Source organism: Manis pentadactyla, chromosome 7 (genome assembly GCF_030020395.1).
Source record: "Manis pentadactyla isolate mManPen7 chromosome 7, mManPen7.hap1, whole genome shotgun sequence".
Lineage (NCBI taxonomy): Eukaryota > Metazoa > Chordata > Mammalia > Pholidota > Manidae > Manis > Manis pentadactyla.
In genome coordinates, this window is record NC_080025.1 from 47,323,373 (window position 1) to 47,336,273 (window position 12,901).

Sequence of the window (12,901 nt, forward strand, 5' to 3'; positions counted from 1 at the left end):
TAACATGACTCTGTAGTTCATAGTTACTAACAATCTGTCCCCAAACCTACACATTGTGAGAACTAAAACCAGGAGGAGGAAAGACTAGAGACCATATCAGTTGGAGAGGAATTCTGCACACTTTGACTGCTGGCTCTAACACCCAACCTGAGCACACCTCGTGACTGTCTAGCAGCTACAGTCAGACATGAATCATCTGACAATCAGGCATGGGCTATAAAACTTTATGTAAGCATTCATAAAGGTTAGGGAGTGTGAAATATTATTTTTCTTTTGATGATACTTATTAATGGTGAGCAGAGTACATCTCAAGAACAGTTTCCAGAAGGTTTATCTGACAGGTGATTGACCCTAAACAGCAAGAGGCAATGAGGTGGGCCTTCATCAGCACCTGACTCGAAGCCTGCAAAATTGATGCTCACTCCCCAGTATGGCATCATGAGCCAAGCATTCCATAGTTATATTCTCTGTAAATAAAAATATTTCAACCAAATATATATATAACTAACAAATCTCCACTTGTGAATTCTAACTTTAAAAACACTGAATGAAAATGAAAAGGGATTTACCAACATATATTAATAGGTGACTATATGAAAAAATGACAGATTAAACAACAAATTAAAAGGAAACCAGCAACTTTGGAAATAGCTCAGGCAACATAGAATCTGTAAAACGTTACAATTTTTTGTTCATGAAAATTAATGGTAAAGCTATTAAGATTACAAAATGTAAATGATAAAGACATAACAGGAGAGTTAACCAGGGATAAATCTAAAGGGTTATGCATATAGGAAAAGTCTTTATTCTTTAATAGTCAACACAAAAAACAACCACAGAAAGCCTCTTTTGCCCTCTTAAGTCCATGGCAACCTTTTCAAAAGAACAGCATTTCAAATGATAACACAGGCAGCCTGATTCGCTCTGGATGAGGGACATATTGGTACAATCTGCTTATAAGGTATTTTGCATCAGTAAGGACAATTTGTCCTTTCCTCACCCTCACAGTGAGTGCCTGTCCTCCTGGAGCACCATACACTGTGGGGACAGTGCAGGGCTCCCTGGGCAATGGTGGCCACAGTGGCCCTCATGCACCCCTTTACCTTCTCAGGACCTCTGTCTCCTTTCCTGAGCCATGAGGCAACTGGATCCAGGCATCTCTAAATGTCTCCAGTTCTAACTGCATCACTTTATTGATTACGATAGACGTTTAAAGAAGAGAAATGCAACGTACCTGTTTTTAATGTGCTGAGGAGAGCCAAGGCACCGGAAGCTGCCGTTGACCATGATGGCAAGCCGGGTGCAGAGTGCTTCGCACTCTCCCATGCTGGAGGGAGAACAGAGACATGAGGGAACCATCCAGAGGGGCAGGGCAGGCGTCAGACAGCAAATTAAAAAGGAGACAAAGACACTATCATCACAGACTGGTTGATCTTCTATAGAAACATCAGGAAACAAAAACAGTGCCTTTAAAATGGCTAAGAGTTTGATGGGATTAAAGATGATGGCATGAGAGGTGACACAGAAACCTCCTCCTAAAACCACATGTAATATGAAAATATAACAAAATATATCAAATCCTGAAAGAGAAGCAGGAAAGAAGGCTGTGGCAGACTGTCTACACCTGGGGAAACCAGCAGACTTCAAGGAAAGGTAACATACCAAAGCTGAAATCTGGAGGGACCCAAGACCTTATCCTGCCCAAGCTCAACAGAGGGAGGAAGAGAAACAGAACACGGAAGAGGTGAGGCATAGGACTGCTGGACGCCAGCCCTGCAGATCTGCTCTGGGAGCATGAACCTACTTTACATGGTGCTCTGGAGATTAGTGGGGTTGGAAAACTAAGACAAATGGAATTCTTGGAGAGACTGAGATTCTACCCAGTTGTGGAAAACAGGGATACACATCTGGCCATTCTGGGACAAAAGAAATTTGGGCAGTCTGAGAGACTTTCTAACAGAGAGAGGGGCTGCTAAAGGGGCAAGGATTTCACAGAGCTTGCTGCTCAGGAGAAAGGATGGGTAGACAAAATTGTCAGGTGCACTTTGCCCAGGAGGTTGGAAACTTTTAGGAGCTTCAGGAGTTCTATCCGCCTGTCTGGCTACTCAGCTCCAAGGCTCCCCACCATGATACAGAGCCTACTGCACCTTCTTCCTGGATGGCACCAGCTCGCAAACCTGCTGACCCTGCCATTGCACCAGTCCTTCCAGAGGGCAGCTCTGTCTATGGCAATTACAAGTGCAAAGCACAGAGGCTTCTCTATGCATGCTTGGCCCACTGGCACTGGCAGTGGAGACAGGCACTGCAATTGGGAAGCAGGAAAGACCTTTTCCTCCTGACAGGCACCAGTGCCACTCTCCTGTGACCCTGGCCATTGCTCCAGGGACACAGCAGCTCCAAAGAGTAGAGCTACTGGGCACGAGAGGCCACCTACAAATATGAAACATCAAAGGAATTTGATTCAAACCCAAATCCCGCAAACACCAGAAAGAGGGCCAAGTGAAACTGAACTCATCAATCTTCCTGAAGGAGATTTCAAAATAAAAATCATAAAAGTGTTCATGGAGCTACAGAAAAATATTCAAGAAATCAAGGAGGAATTCAGGAATGAAATACAAACCTTCAAGAATAAAGTATCTGAAATGAAACATACAATGAGAGGATTTAAAAGCAGATTAGATGAAGTAGAGGAGACAGTAAATGAAATAAAAATTAGAGAACAGGAATACAAAGAAGATGAGGCACAGAGTGAAAAAGGATCTCTAGTAATGAAAGAATATTGAGAGAACTGTGTGACCAATCCAAATGAACAATATTCACATTATAGGGGTAACAGAAGAAGAAGAGTAAAAAGGGACAGAGAGTGTCTTTGAGGAGGTAACTGCCAAGAATTTCCCCAATCTGGGGAAGGAGATAGTCTCTCAGGCCAAAAGGTGCATAGATCTCCCAAAACAAGGGACCCAAGGAAGACAACACCATGACATATAATAATTATGGCAAAGATCAAGGATAAGGACAGAATATTAAAAGCAGCAAGAGAAAAAGGATCACACACAAAGGAAAACCCATCAGGCTATCGTCAGACTTCTCAACAGAAACCTCACAGGCCAGGAGGGAGTGGCATGATATGTCTAATGCAATGAAACAAAAGGGCATCAAAACAAGAATACTCTATCCAACAAGATTATGATTTAAATTTGAAGGAGGGATTAAACAATTTCCAGAAAAGCAAAAGCTGAGAGAATTTACCCCCCACAAACCATGTGTACAGTGTATTTTAGAGGGACTGCTAAAGATGGAGGTATTCCTAAGGTTAAATAGCTATCACCAGAAGAAATAAAACTATAGTAAAGAAAGTATAATAATTAATTACTAAGCAGATGCAAAATCAAATAAACCACAAGCAAAGTCAGCCAAAAGATAGGCAAAGAGTACAGAATACGATACCTAATATGTAAAGAATGGAGGAGGAAAAAAAATAGAAGTTTTAGATTGTGTTTGTAATAGTATACTAAGTGAGTTAAATTAGACTGTTAGACAGTAAGGAAGTTACCCTTGAACCTTTGGTTGCCATGAATCTGAAGCATGCAATGGCAATAAGTACATACCCATCAATAATTAACCTAAATGCAACGGGCCTGAATGCATTAGTCAAAAGACATAGAGTCACTGAGTGGATAAAAAACAAGATACATCTATATGCTACCTACAAGAGACTCAATTCAAACCCAAAGTCATACACAGACTAAAAGTGAAGGAATGGAAAAAGATCTTTCATGCAACTAACACTGAGAAAAAAGCAGGATGCAGTACTTGTATAATACAAAATAGACTTCAAAAACAGAAAGTAACAAGAGACGAAGTAGGACATGACATAATGATAAAGGGGTCATCCAACAAGAGGATATAACCATTATAAATTTACATGCATTCAACACAGAAGCACCAACATATGTGAAACAACTACTCACAAAATTAAAAGGGTAAATAGAATGCAGTGCATTTATTTTAGGAGACTTCAACACACCACTCACTGCACAGGACAGATCAACCAGACAGAAAATAAGTAAGGAGACAGAGGCACTGAACAACACATTAGACGAGATGGACCTATCAGATATCTACAGAACACTCTACCCAAAAGCAGCAGGATACACATTCTTCTCAGTGCACATAGAACATATGCCAGAATAGATCTCATACGAGGCCACAGAAAGAGCCTCCATAAGTTCAGAAGGATAGAAATTGCACCAAACAGCTTCTCAGACCACAAAGGTATGAAACTAGATATAAATATGCAAAGAAAACAAAAAAGCCCCCAAACACATGGAAGCTTAACAACATGCTCCTCAATAATCAATGGATCAATGACCAAATAAAAACAGAGGTCAAGCAATATATGGAGACAAATGACAAAAATAACTCAACACCACAAAATCTGTGGGATGCAGCAAAGGTGGTGCTAAGAGGTAAGTATATTGTAATAAAGGCTTACCTCAGGAAAAAAGAACAGTCCCATATAAACAGTCTGAACTCACAATGAATGAAACTAGAAAAGGAAGAACAACCGAGACCCAAGGTCAGTAGAAGAAATGACATAGTAAAGATTAGAGCAGAAATAAATAAAATCGAGAAGCATAAAACAATAGAAAGAATCAATGAAAGAAGGACCTGGTTCTTTGAGAAAATACACAAAATAGGTAAACCCCAAAACAGATTTATCAAGAAAGAAAGGGAGTCTAAAAATATACATAGAATCAGAAATGAGAAAGGAAAAATCACTATGGATACCACAGAAATACAAAGAATTATGAGAGAATACTATGAAAAATTATATGCTGACAAACTGGACAACCTAGAAGAAATGGCCAACATTCTAGAAAAATATAACTTTCCAAGGCTGATCCAGGAAGAAAAAGAAAATCTAAACAGACCAATTACCAGCAATGAAATTGAACTGGTAATCAAAAAACTACATAACAACAAAACCCCTGGAACAGGTGGTTTCACTGCTGAATTTTATCAAACATTTAGTAAAGACCTAATACCCATCCTCCTTTAAGTTTTCCAAAAAGTAGAGGAGGATGGAATACTTCCAAACTCATTCTATGAGGTCAGCATCACTCTAATACAAAACTAGGCAAAGATACCACAAAAAAAGAATATTTCAGACCAGTATCCCTGATGAACATAGATGAAAAAATACCCAACAAAATATTAGCAAACCAAATTAAAAAATACATTAAAAAGATCATCCATCATGGTCAAGTAGAATTTATTCCAGAGATGCAAGGATGGTTCAATATTCACAAATCCATCAACATCATATACAGCATCAACAAAAAGAACAAAAACCACATGATCATCTCAATAGATGCTGAAAAAGCATTCAACAAAATTTGACATCTATTCATGATAAAAACTCTCAGGAAAATGGGTATAGAAAGCTAGTAACTCAACATATTAAAGGCCATATATGACAAACCCACAGTTAATATCATACTTAACAGCGAGAAGCTGAAAGTTTTTCCTTTAAGATCAGGTACAAGACAAGGATGTGCACTCTCCCCACTTTTATTCAAGATAGTACTAGAGGTCCTAGACATGGCAACCAGACAAAACAAAGAGGTAAAAGGCATCCATATTGGCAAGGAAGAAGTTAAACTGTCACTGTTTGCAGATGACATGATATTATAAGTAAAAAACCCTAAAGAATCCAATCCAAAACTACTAGAATTAATAACTGTATTCAACAAATATGCAGGACAGAAAATTAAAACACAGAAATCTGTTGCATTCCTACATACTAATGAAGAACTAGCAGAAAGAGAAATCAAGAAAACAATTCCATTCACAATTGTACCAAAAAGAATAAAATACCTAGGAATAAACCTAACCAAGGAAGTGAAAGACCTATACCCTGAAAACTTCAAGACATTCATGAGTGAAATTAAAGAAGATACCAATAAATGGAAATACATCCTGTGCTCATGGATAGGAAGAATTAATATTGTCAAAATGGCCATCCTGCCTAAAATAATCTACAGATTCAAAGTAATCCCTATCAAAATAACAATGGCATTCTTCAATGAACTAAAGCAAATAATTCTAAAATTCATATAGAACCACAAAAGACCCTGAAAGCCAAAGCAATCCTGAGAAGAATAAGTCCAGGGGGATCTCGCTTCCCAACTTCAAGCTCTACTACAAAGCCACGGTAATCAAGACAATTTGGTACTGGCACAAAAACAGACCCATAGATGAATGGAACAGACTAGAGAGCCCAGATATAAACCCAAGCATATATGGTCAATTAATATATGATAAAGGAGCCATGGATATACAATGGGTAAATGATAGCCTCTTCAACAACTGTTGTTGGTCAAACTGGACAGCTACATGTAAGAGAATGAAAACTGGATTATTTTCTAACTCCCTACATAAAAGTAAACTCAAAATGGATCAAAGACCTAAATGTAGTTCATGAAACCATAAAACTCTTAGAAGAAAACATAGGCAAAAATCTCTTGAATTTAAACATGAGCAACTTTTTCTGAATGCATCTCCTCGGCAAGGGAAATAAAAGCAAAAATGAACAACTGGGACTACATCAAGCTAAAAAGCTTCTGTACAGCAAAGGACACCATCAGAAGAACGAAAAGGCATCCTACAGTATTGGAGAATATATTTGTAAATGAAATATCTGGCAAAGGGTTAACATTGAAATATATAAAGAACTCACACACCTCAATACCCAAACAGCAAATAACCCTATTAAAAAATGGGTGGAGGATATATGAACAGACACTTCTCCAAAGAAGAAGTTCAGACGGCCAAAAGGCACATGAAAAGATGCTCCACATTTCTAATTATCAGGGAAATACAAATTAAAACCACAATGATACATCGCCTCACACCAGTTAGAATGGCCAACATCAAAAAAACTAGGAACAACAAATGCTGGTGAGAATGTGGAGAAAGGGGAACCCTCCTGCACTGCTGGTGGGAATGTAAACTAGTTCAACCATTGTAGAAAGCAGTATGGAGGTTCCTCAAAAAAGTAAAAATAGAAATACCATTTGACCCAGGAATTCCACTCCTAGGAATTTACCCTAAGAATGCAGCACTCCAGTTTGAAAAAGACAGATGCACCCCTGTGTTTTTTGAAGCACTATTCACAATAGTCAAGAAATGGAAGCAACCTAAGTGTCCATCAGTAGATGAATGGATAAAGAAGATGTGGTACATATACACAATGGAATATTATTCAGCCATAACAAGAAAACAAATCCTACCATTTTCAACAACATGGATGGAGCTAGAGGGTATTATGCTCAGTGAAATAAACCAGGCAGAGAAATACAAGTATCAAATGATTTCACTCATCTGTAGAATATAAGAACAAAGCAAAAACTGAAGGAACAAAACAGCAGCAGATTCACAGAACCCAAGAATGGACTGACGGTTACCAAAGGGAAAGGGAAAACAGAGTCTGGGTGGCAAGGGAGGGAGAAGGGGAATAAGAGGCATTAAGATTAGCACCTATAATGTAGGGCGGTGCATGGGGAAGGTATAGCACAGAAAAGACAAGTAGTGACTCTATAGCATCTTACTATGCTGATGGACAGTGACTGTAATGGAGTATGTTTTAGGGACTTGAGAATGGGGAGAATCTAGTAACCACAATGTTGCTCATGTGATTGTATATTAATGATACCAAAATTTTAAAAATAGAAATAAAACACATAAATAAGTGACTTATTCACAAATAAGTGAAATCATATGGTATTAGTCTTTTTCCACCTGGTTTATTTCACTTACCATAATACCCTCTAGGTCCAGCCATGTTATTGCAAACAGAATTTCTTTTTTTTTTTTTTTTTTTTTTTTATGGCTGTCATGGGGATGGTAGTACAGCATGGAGAATAGAGCTAATGATTTTGTAACACTTCCCTATGTTGATAGATTGTAAGCGCACTACTGGGGGTGAGGATTTAATAATATGGGTAACTGTTGAATCACTGAGCTGTACATTTGAAACCAATATAAGATTATATATCAATAATATTTCAATTTAAAAAAACAGGTTTCAGATAGGATAATACATGTATAAAAATGTGAGAGCAACCATGTGTTAGTCAGTCATTAACATGAGGTTCTCCAAAGTCAATTAATTGCATGGGGACAAGTAATGGTACAACAAAGGTAAAATAACAATGCATATTAGGAAAATTGCACATGTAGCCCCCAAAAAAACTGGGAATGAAAGACAAAAGAATGTATGACTATCAATGTCTGAAAAGGAAACTCATTGGTGGAGTTTCTTTCCTTCTTTTACCATATTGTATTATCCAATTATCTGTAGGAGGCATGCTTTATTTTTTACTCATGGAGAGTGAACCTAAGCAGTCTTCTCATTGAGTCAGTGTGTGTTCAGATCAAGATTATGATTGTCAGTATTCTATGTACAAGAGGTGGGTGTCCAATTAATCAAGTCAATGTTAAGTCCAATTTCCATGTCATGTTGAAATAAGGCAAGCCACTTGCCCCAGATTTTGTTTCTTCCCACTTTCCATAAGCCAGAATGGAAACACAGCATTAATGAGGCTGTATCAACCAGGAAGATGGGAACACAGTCACCAATGAGTTGGTGACATGGTGGGAAGAAACTGAGTCCTTGGATGACCCTGTGCTCTGGCACAACGCCCCCGACATAAGGTGTTAATGCAGAAGAGACAAGACTTCTCAGAGCCATTGCGATTTGTGGTCTTTGTTATAATAGTTTAACATGAAGTCTAAGGAATACATGCTATAAACATTCCAATATGCTTAATATATTTTTCTGTGAAAACCTATTTTTCTCTCTGTTTCTTGAATTTCAATTTAATACGATCTCATTACTTTTATGAGTGCATAGTAACCACTCTAATTAAAGCATAGAATATGCAGTCATTTCTATATTACAACCTAAAACAGCTCAGATGAGTAGAGATCCAAATAACCACTGACGGTAATTAAGACCTCGGAGTAATGACTTTGTAGTTCAGTTTATTAGCTATCAAACAAACATGAACCAAGCACATGGGGCACCATGTAAATCGCAGCCTAGAGGGCAGAGCCTGAGAGATGGTGATGATCTTCAGTATCAAGAACACACAAAGCCAGGGTTCTACCCTGATGAAAATAAGCTCTATTTACTTTAAAAATGGACACTGTATTTTCTGTGGTTGGTTAAGCTGACTGGACCACAACAATGGTCAGGTGATGCAGATTTAATGACTTATATGGAGCTCCTGGATCAGTGTTTGAAGGGTGACTAACAGGCTTGCTGGTCACTCTTGGTGGACTCATGTTAATACCTTCCAGTGAGAACAGTGGAGTGGGGTACATCAATCAGTTCCTTGCCCCACACTTCCACCAGGTTCTCTAGGTAAGGAGTAAGAAGAGGAAAGGGAGACAGAACCAAAGCTAAGAGGAAACTGCAATTTGGAGACTTCTCAGCTGAAGGCAGCTGTTTCACTAACACATTATCCATCAAAGCCACCCCATTCTTCATTAATAGTGAGTCATTTAGATCTTTGTAAGGCATGAATATGGCCAGATTTATGGAAATGAAGATACATCATTAATGTGAAACCATATGGGCAGGGGGATGCAAAAGAGAAAAATTACAGTGATATGTGGTCTTTCTGAGAACCGTCTGCAGTGATTACATGCGACATGAAAATTAGAAGGAATTGTCAATATAACACCAGTTTACCCAATTTTAGAGCTTACACATTACAAGTGGACCTAACAAACATGGTATAATGAACACAGGATTGTACAGAGTTTCTGGAATTGGCACAGCAAAAAGATCATTTTAAGCAAGAATGTATATACATAATGATAAATAAGAGGATATGCCAATTTAATTCATTTCAATGTCAGATGTTATTTTCTAAAGAGAAAAACAGAAGATCAAATATAAATATTTTAAGACAAGGGCAGGACTCCTGGCTGTGGTCAGGTGAAAAAACTGGTAAATCTTTTCCCCAAAAAACAACTACAAAATGACAAAATGAACAAAAACAAGCATTTCTGAATTCTGGAAATCGACCAAAGGCATAGGACAATCTGAGAAACACTTACAGCTGACTTACAGTTGATAGTTCGCTAAACCTGGGGTAGGAAGGTTGGCAATCTGTGGCACTGCAGCTCCCTCAGCAGGCAGCTGCAGGACAGGCCGTGGCTTTTCTGCCACTGTTGGGGGAGTGCACTCAATTAGGGCCACTGGACAAGGCTCATACCAGCCACACTGTCAGTGTTTGCAACCCCCTTAGAGCCAAGCAAACAGGAAAGACCAAGAGCTCCCATATCAGGCCTGAGGTGGGCTCTACCACATAGATATTTCCCTGAGGCTGTGTGCACATGCAGCAGAAGCCAGAGAAGACCCATACCAGCCCCACATTTCAAGTCAACCCAAAGGCTACCCACATGCACATCACAGAAACCAGAAGAACCCAGGAAGAAGCTAAAGTTGGCCAACTAGAAGGTGGCCTGAACCTGGAATATTCTCTCTTATCTACACACAGATACACTGGCAGAGGACAGAATCTTTGTTGGCTTGAGATGGTTGAGGAGACCCTCTACCTATGTAAACTCAGGGTAACTCCAAAGAATCCAGGCTCTAAAAATGAAAAAAATATATATATGAGCAGAGGCATCAGCAGCTACTCACTGCAGGGGAAAAGGCAAAGAAACATTAACAGACACATAAAAAGAACAAGCAACCTTCCACCCCAAAAAAAGAATTGTCAGTGACAACAATCAGAACCAGAAACCAGAGATGCTACAATTTATTATGTAAAATGTCTAGTTTTCAACAAAAAAAATTACAGCATTTATTACGGCAAAAAAAATTGTTTTCCATGCTCAGGGGAAAAAGCAGTTAATATCAATAGAAACTATTTCTAAGTGTCTCTAGATGTTAGATTTAGCAGGAAAAAAGAAGCTACTATGAATATATTTAAAGCGCTAAAGGAAACTATGTTTAAAGAATTAAAGAAAATTATGACAATAATAATCAACAAATAGAGATTCTGAAGGCAATGGAAATTATCAAAACAGAATCAAATGGAATACTTTTAGCTGAATAGTATAATAAATGAAATGGACACTTCAGTAGAGAGGCCAACAGCAAATTTGAGACAGTGGAAGAAAGACTCCATGAACTTGAACATAGATCAATAAATATTATCAAATCTGAGAACAGAGAAAAATGACACTGAAAAGAAATCTACAGAAACTCACAGATTTGTGGGGCACCATCATGAGTTCCAGAATCCTTACACTGAAAGGATCAGTGTATGGACAAAGGAAAGGAAAATAGAGCCAGAAAAAAAATATTTGAATAAACAATTGCCAGTCTCCCCACACACTAACTGAAAAACACTAATCCACAAAATCAGGAAGTACAGTGAACCCCAGGTAGAATGAATGCAGAGATCCAGAGAGAAATCTTGAATTAGACAAAAATGACTCCAGATACATAGAAATGCATCAGACCTATCAATGGCTGGCTTCCTCTAATAAACAGTGTAGCTGAGAAGACAAAGAGATGACATACTCATCAGGAAAATGTAAATTAGAAACCCTTCACTAGAATGACTATAATTCAAAAGACAGTATGAACAAGACCATGGAGAAAATAGAAACTTCATCATTGGCCCTGGGAACATAAAATGATAAAGCCACTTTTGGAAAACAGCTCCACATTTTCTTAAAGTGTGAAGCACAAACTTACCATACCACCCAGCAGTTTGGTGCCTAAGAATCAAACCAAGAGAAATAACAATATATGTACATACAAAGACATTGTGTGCTATTTATAGTATATCATACAAAACAGCCAAATGCAGAAGACAATCCGAGGGGCCATCAGCTGGTGAATAAGCAAAATGTGGTCTAGCTACACAGTGGGATGCTGTTGCACAATGAAAACATGCACACTGCTGATACAGGCTACAGCATGGATGAACCTCAAAACCATCAGAAGTGAAGAGGTCAAATACAAAAGACTGCATGTTATATGCTTCCATTTATATGAAATACCCATAAAAAGCAAATTTATAGAGATAGAAAATCTGGGATTTACATGGGGATTAACTGAAAATAGGCATGAGAAAATTTTGAGGGTCATGTAAATGTCCCAACCTGGATTCTGGGGACAGTTGCACAGGTCTACAATTTTACTAAAAACTCCTAGAATGGTATACTTACAGTGGGTAAATTATATAGTACATAAATTATACCTCAAAAAAACCCTATTTTTAAAAATGGCAGTGCTTTGTCTGGCATTGAAAATTCAGGAATGTTGGGCAATATGCAAACCATCAATGAGTGAGTATTAAAGTTTAAAAAAAGAGAGAGCAGAGGTGGAAGACCATGAAGCAAGGTCTGTCTACTCTGTCGTCTTCATCTTCACCAGACTCTGTATGGCATCATTTCTGACTTGATTTCAATTTCAGGGTGGCCACCAACACTTATTATAGCAACTGGTTCTAAGATTTAAGTGTGATAGGATTGTGCCTGTGTATTCACAGCACCCAATACTGTACATAAACTGATAATGCTGGTGGGAGTCATCGGCAAAGTCTCCTGAGAGCCTCTCAGAAATCTCACATTTCAAATGATACACTAGCTTTATATTTAAGTTCCAGCAAGAAGGAGTGGGTGACCCTGTCTTGCACAGATCTATGGACTCACTAACCACTGGGAGACACTCCTCAGGGCAGGGTCCCTCACGCTCTTACACATCCCACTAGGAACTCCCAAGATTCAGAGAACTGGCAGCTCTGCACCTGAGCCATTTCTCACATTGTATTTTCAACCTTGAAGAATGAGGAGGCATTTTCCCCAA

The 12,901-nt window shown here is 38.5% G+C and overlaps 1 protein-coding gene across 2 annotated transcripts in view; it reads right to left on the reverse strand.

The window, feature by feature from the left end:
* ABCA13 (ATP binding cassette subfamily A member 13) overlaps window positions 1-12,901 on the reverse strand; it is a 390,923-nt gene that overhangs the window by 23,604 nt on the left and 354,418 nt on the right. For both annotated transcript variants that reach the window (XR_008998757.1, XM_057505338.1), the window contains exon 59: window positions 1,235-1,327. Coding sequence is in view for 1 of the 2 variants with exons in the window: in XM_057505338.1 (XP_057361321.1) it covers window positions 1,235-1,327 (93 nt within the window). In the remaining variant the exon portion in view is untranslated. The remainder of the gene's footprint in view (window positions 1-1,234; window positions 1,328-12,901) is intronic.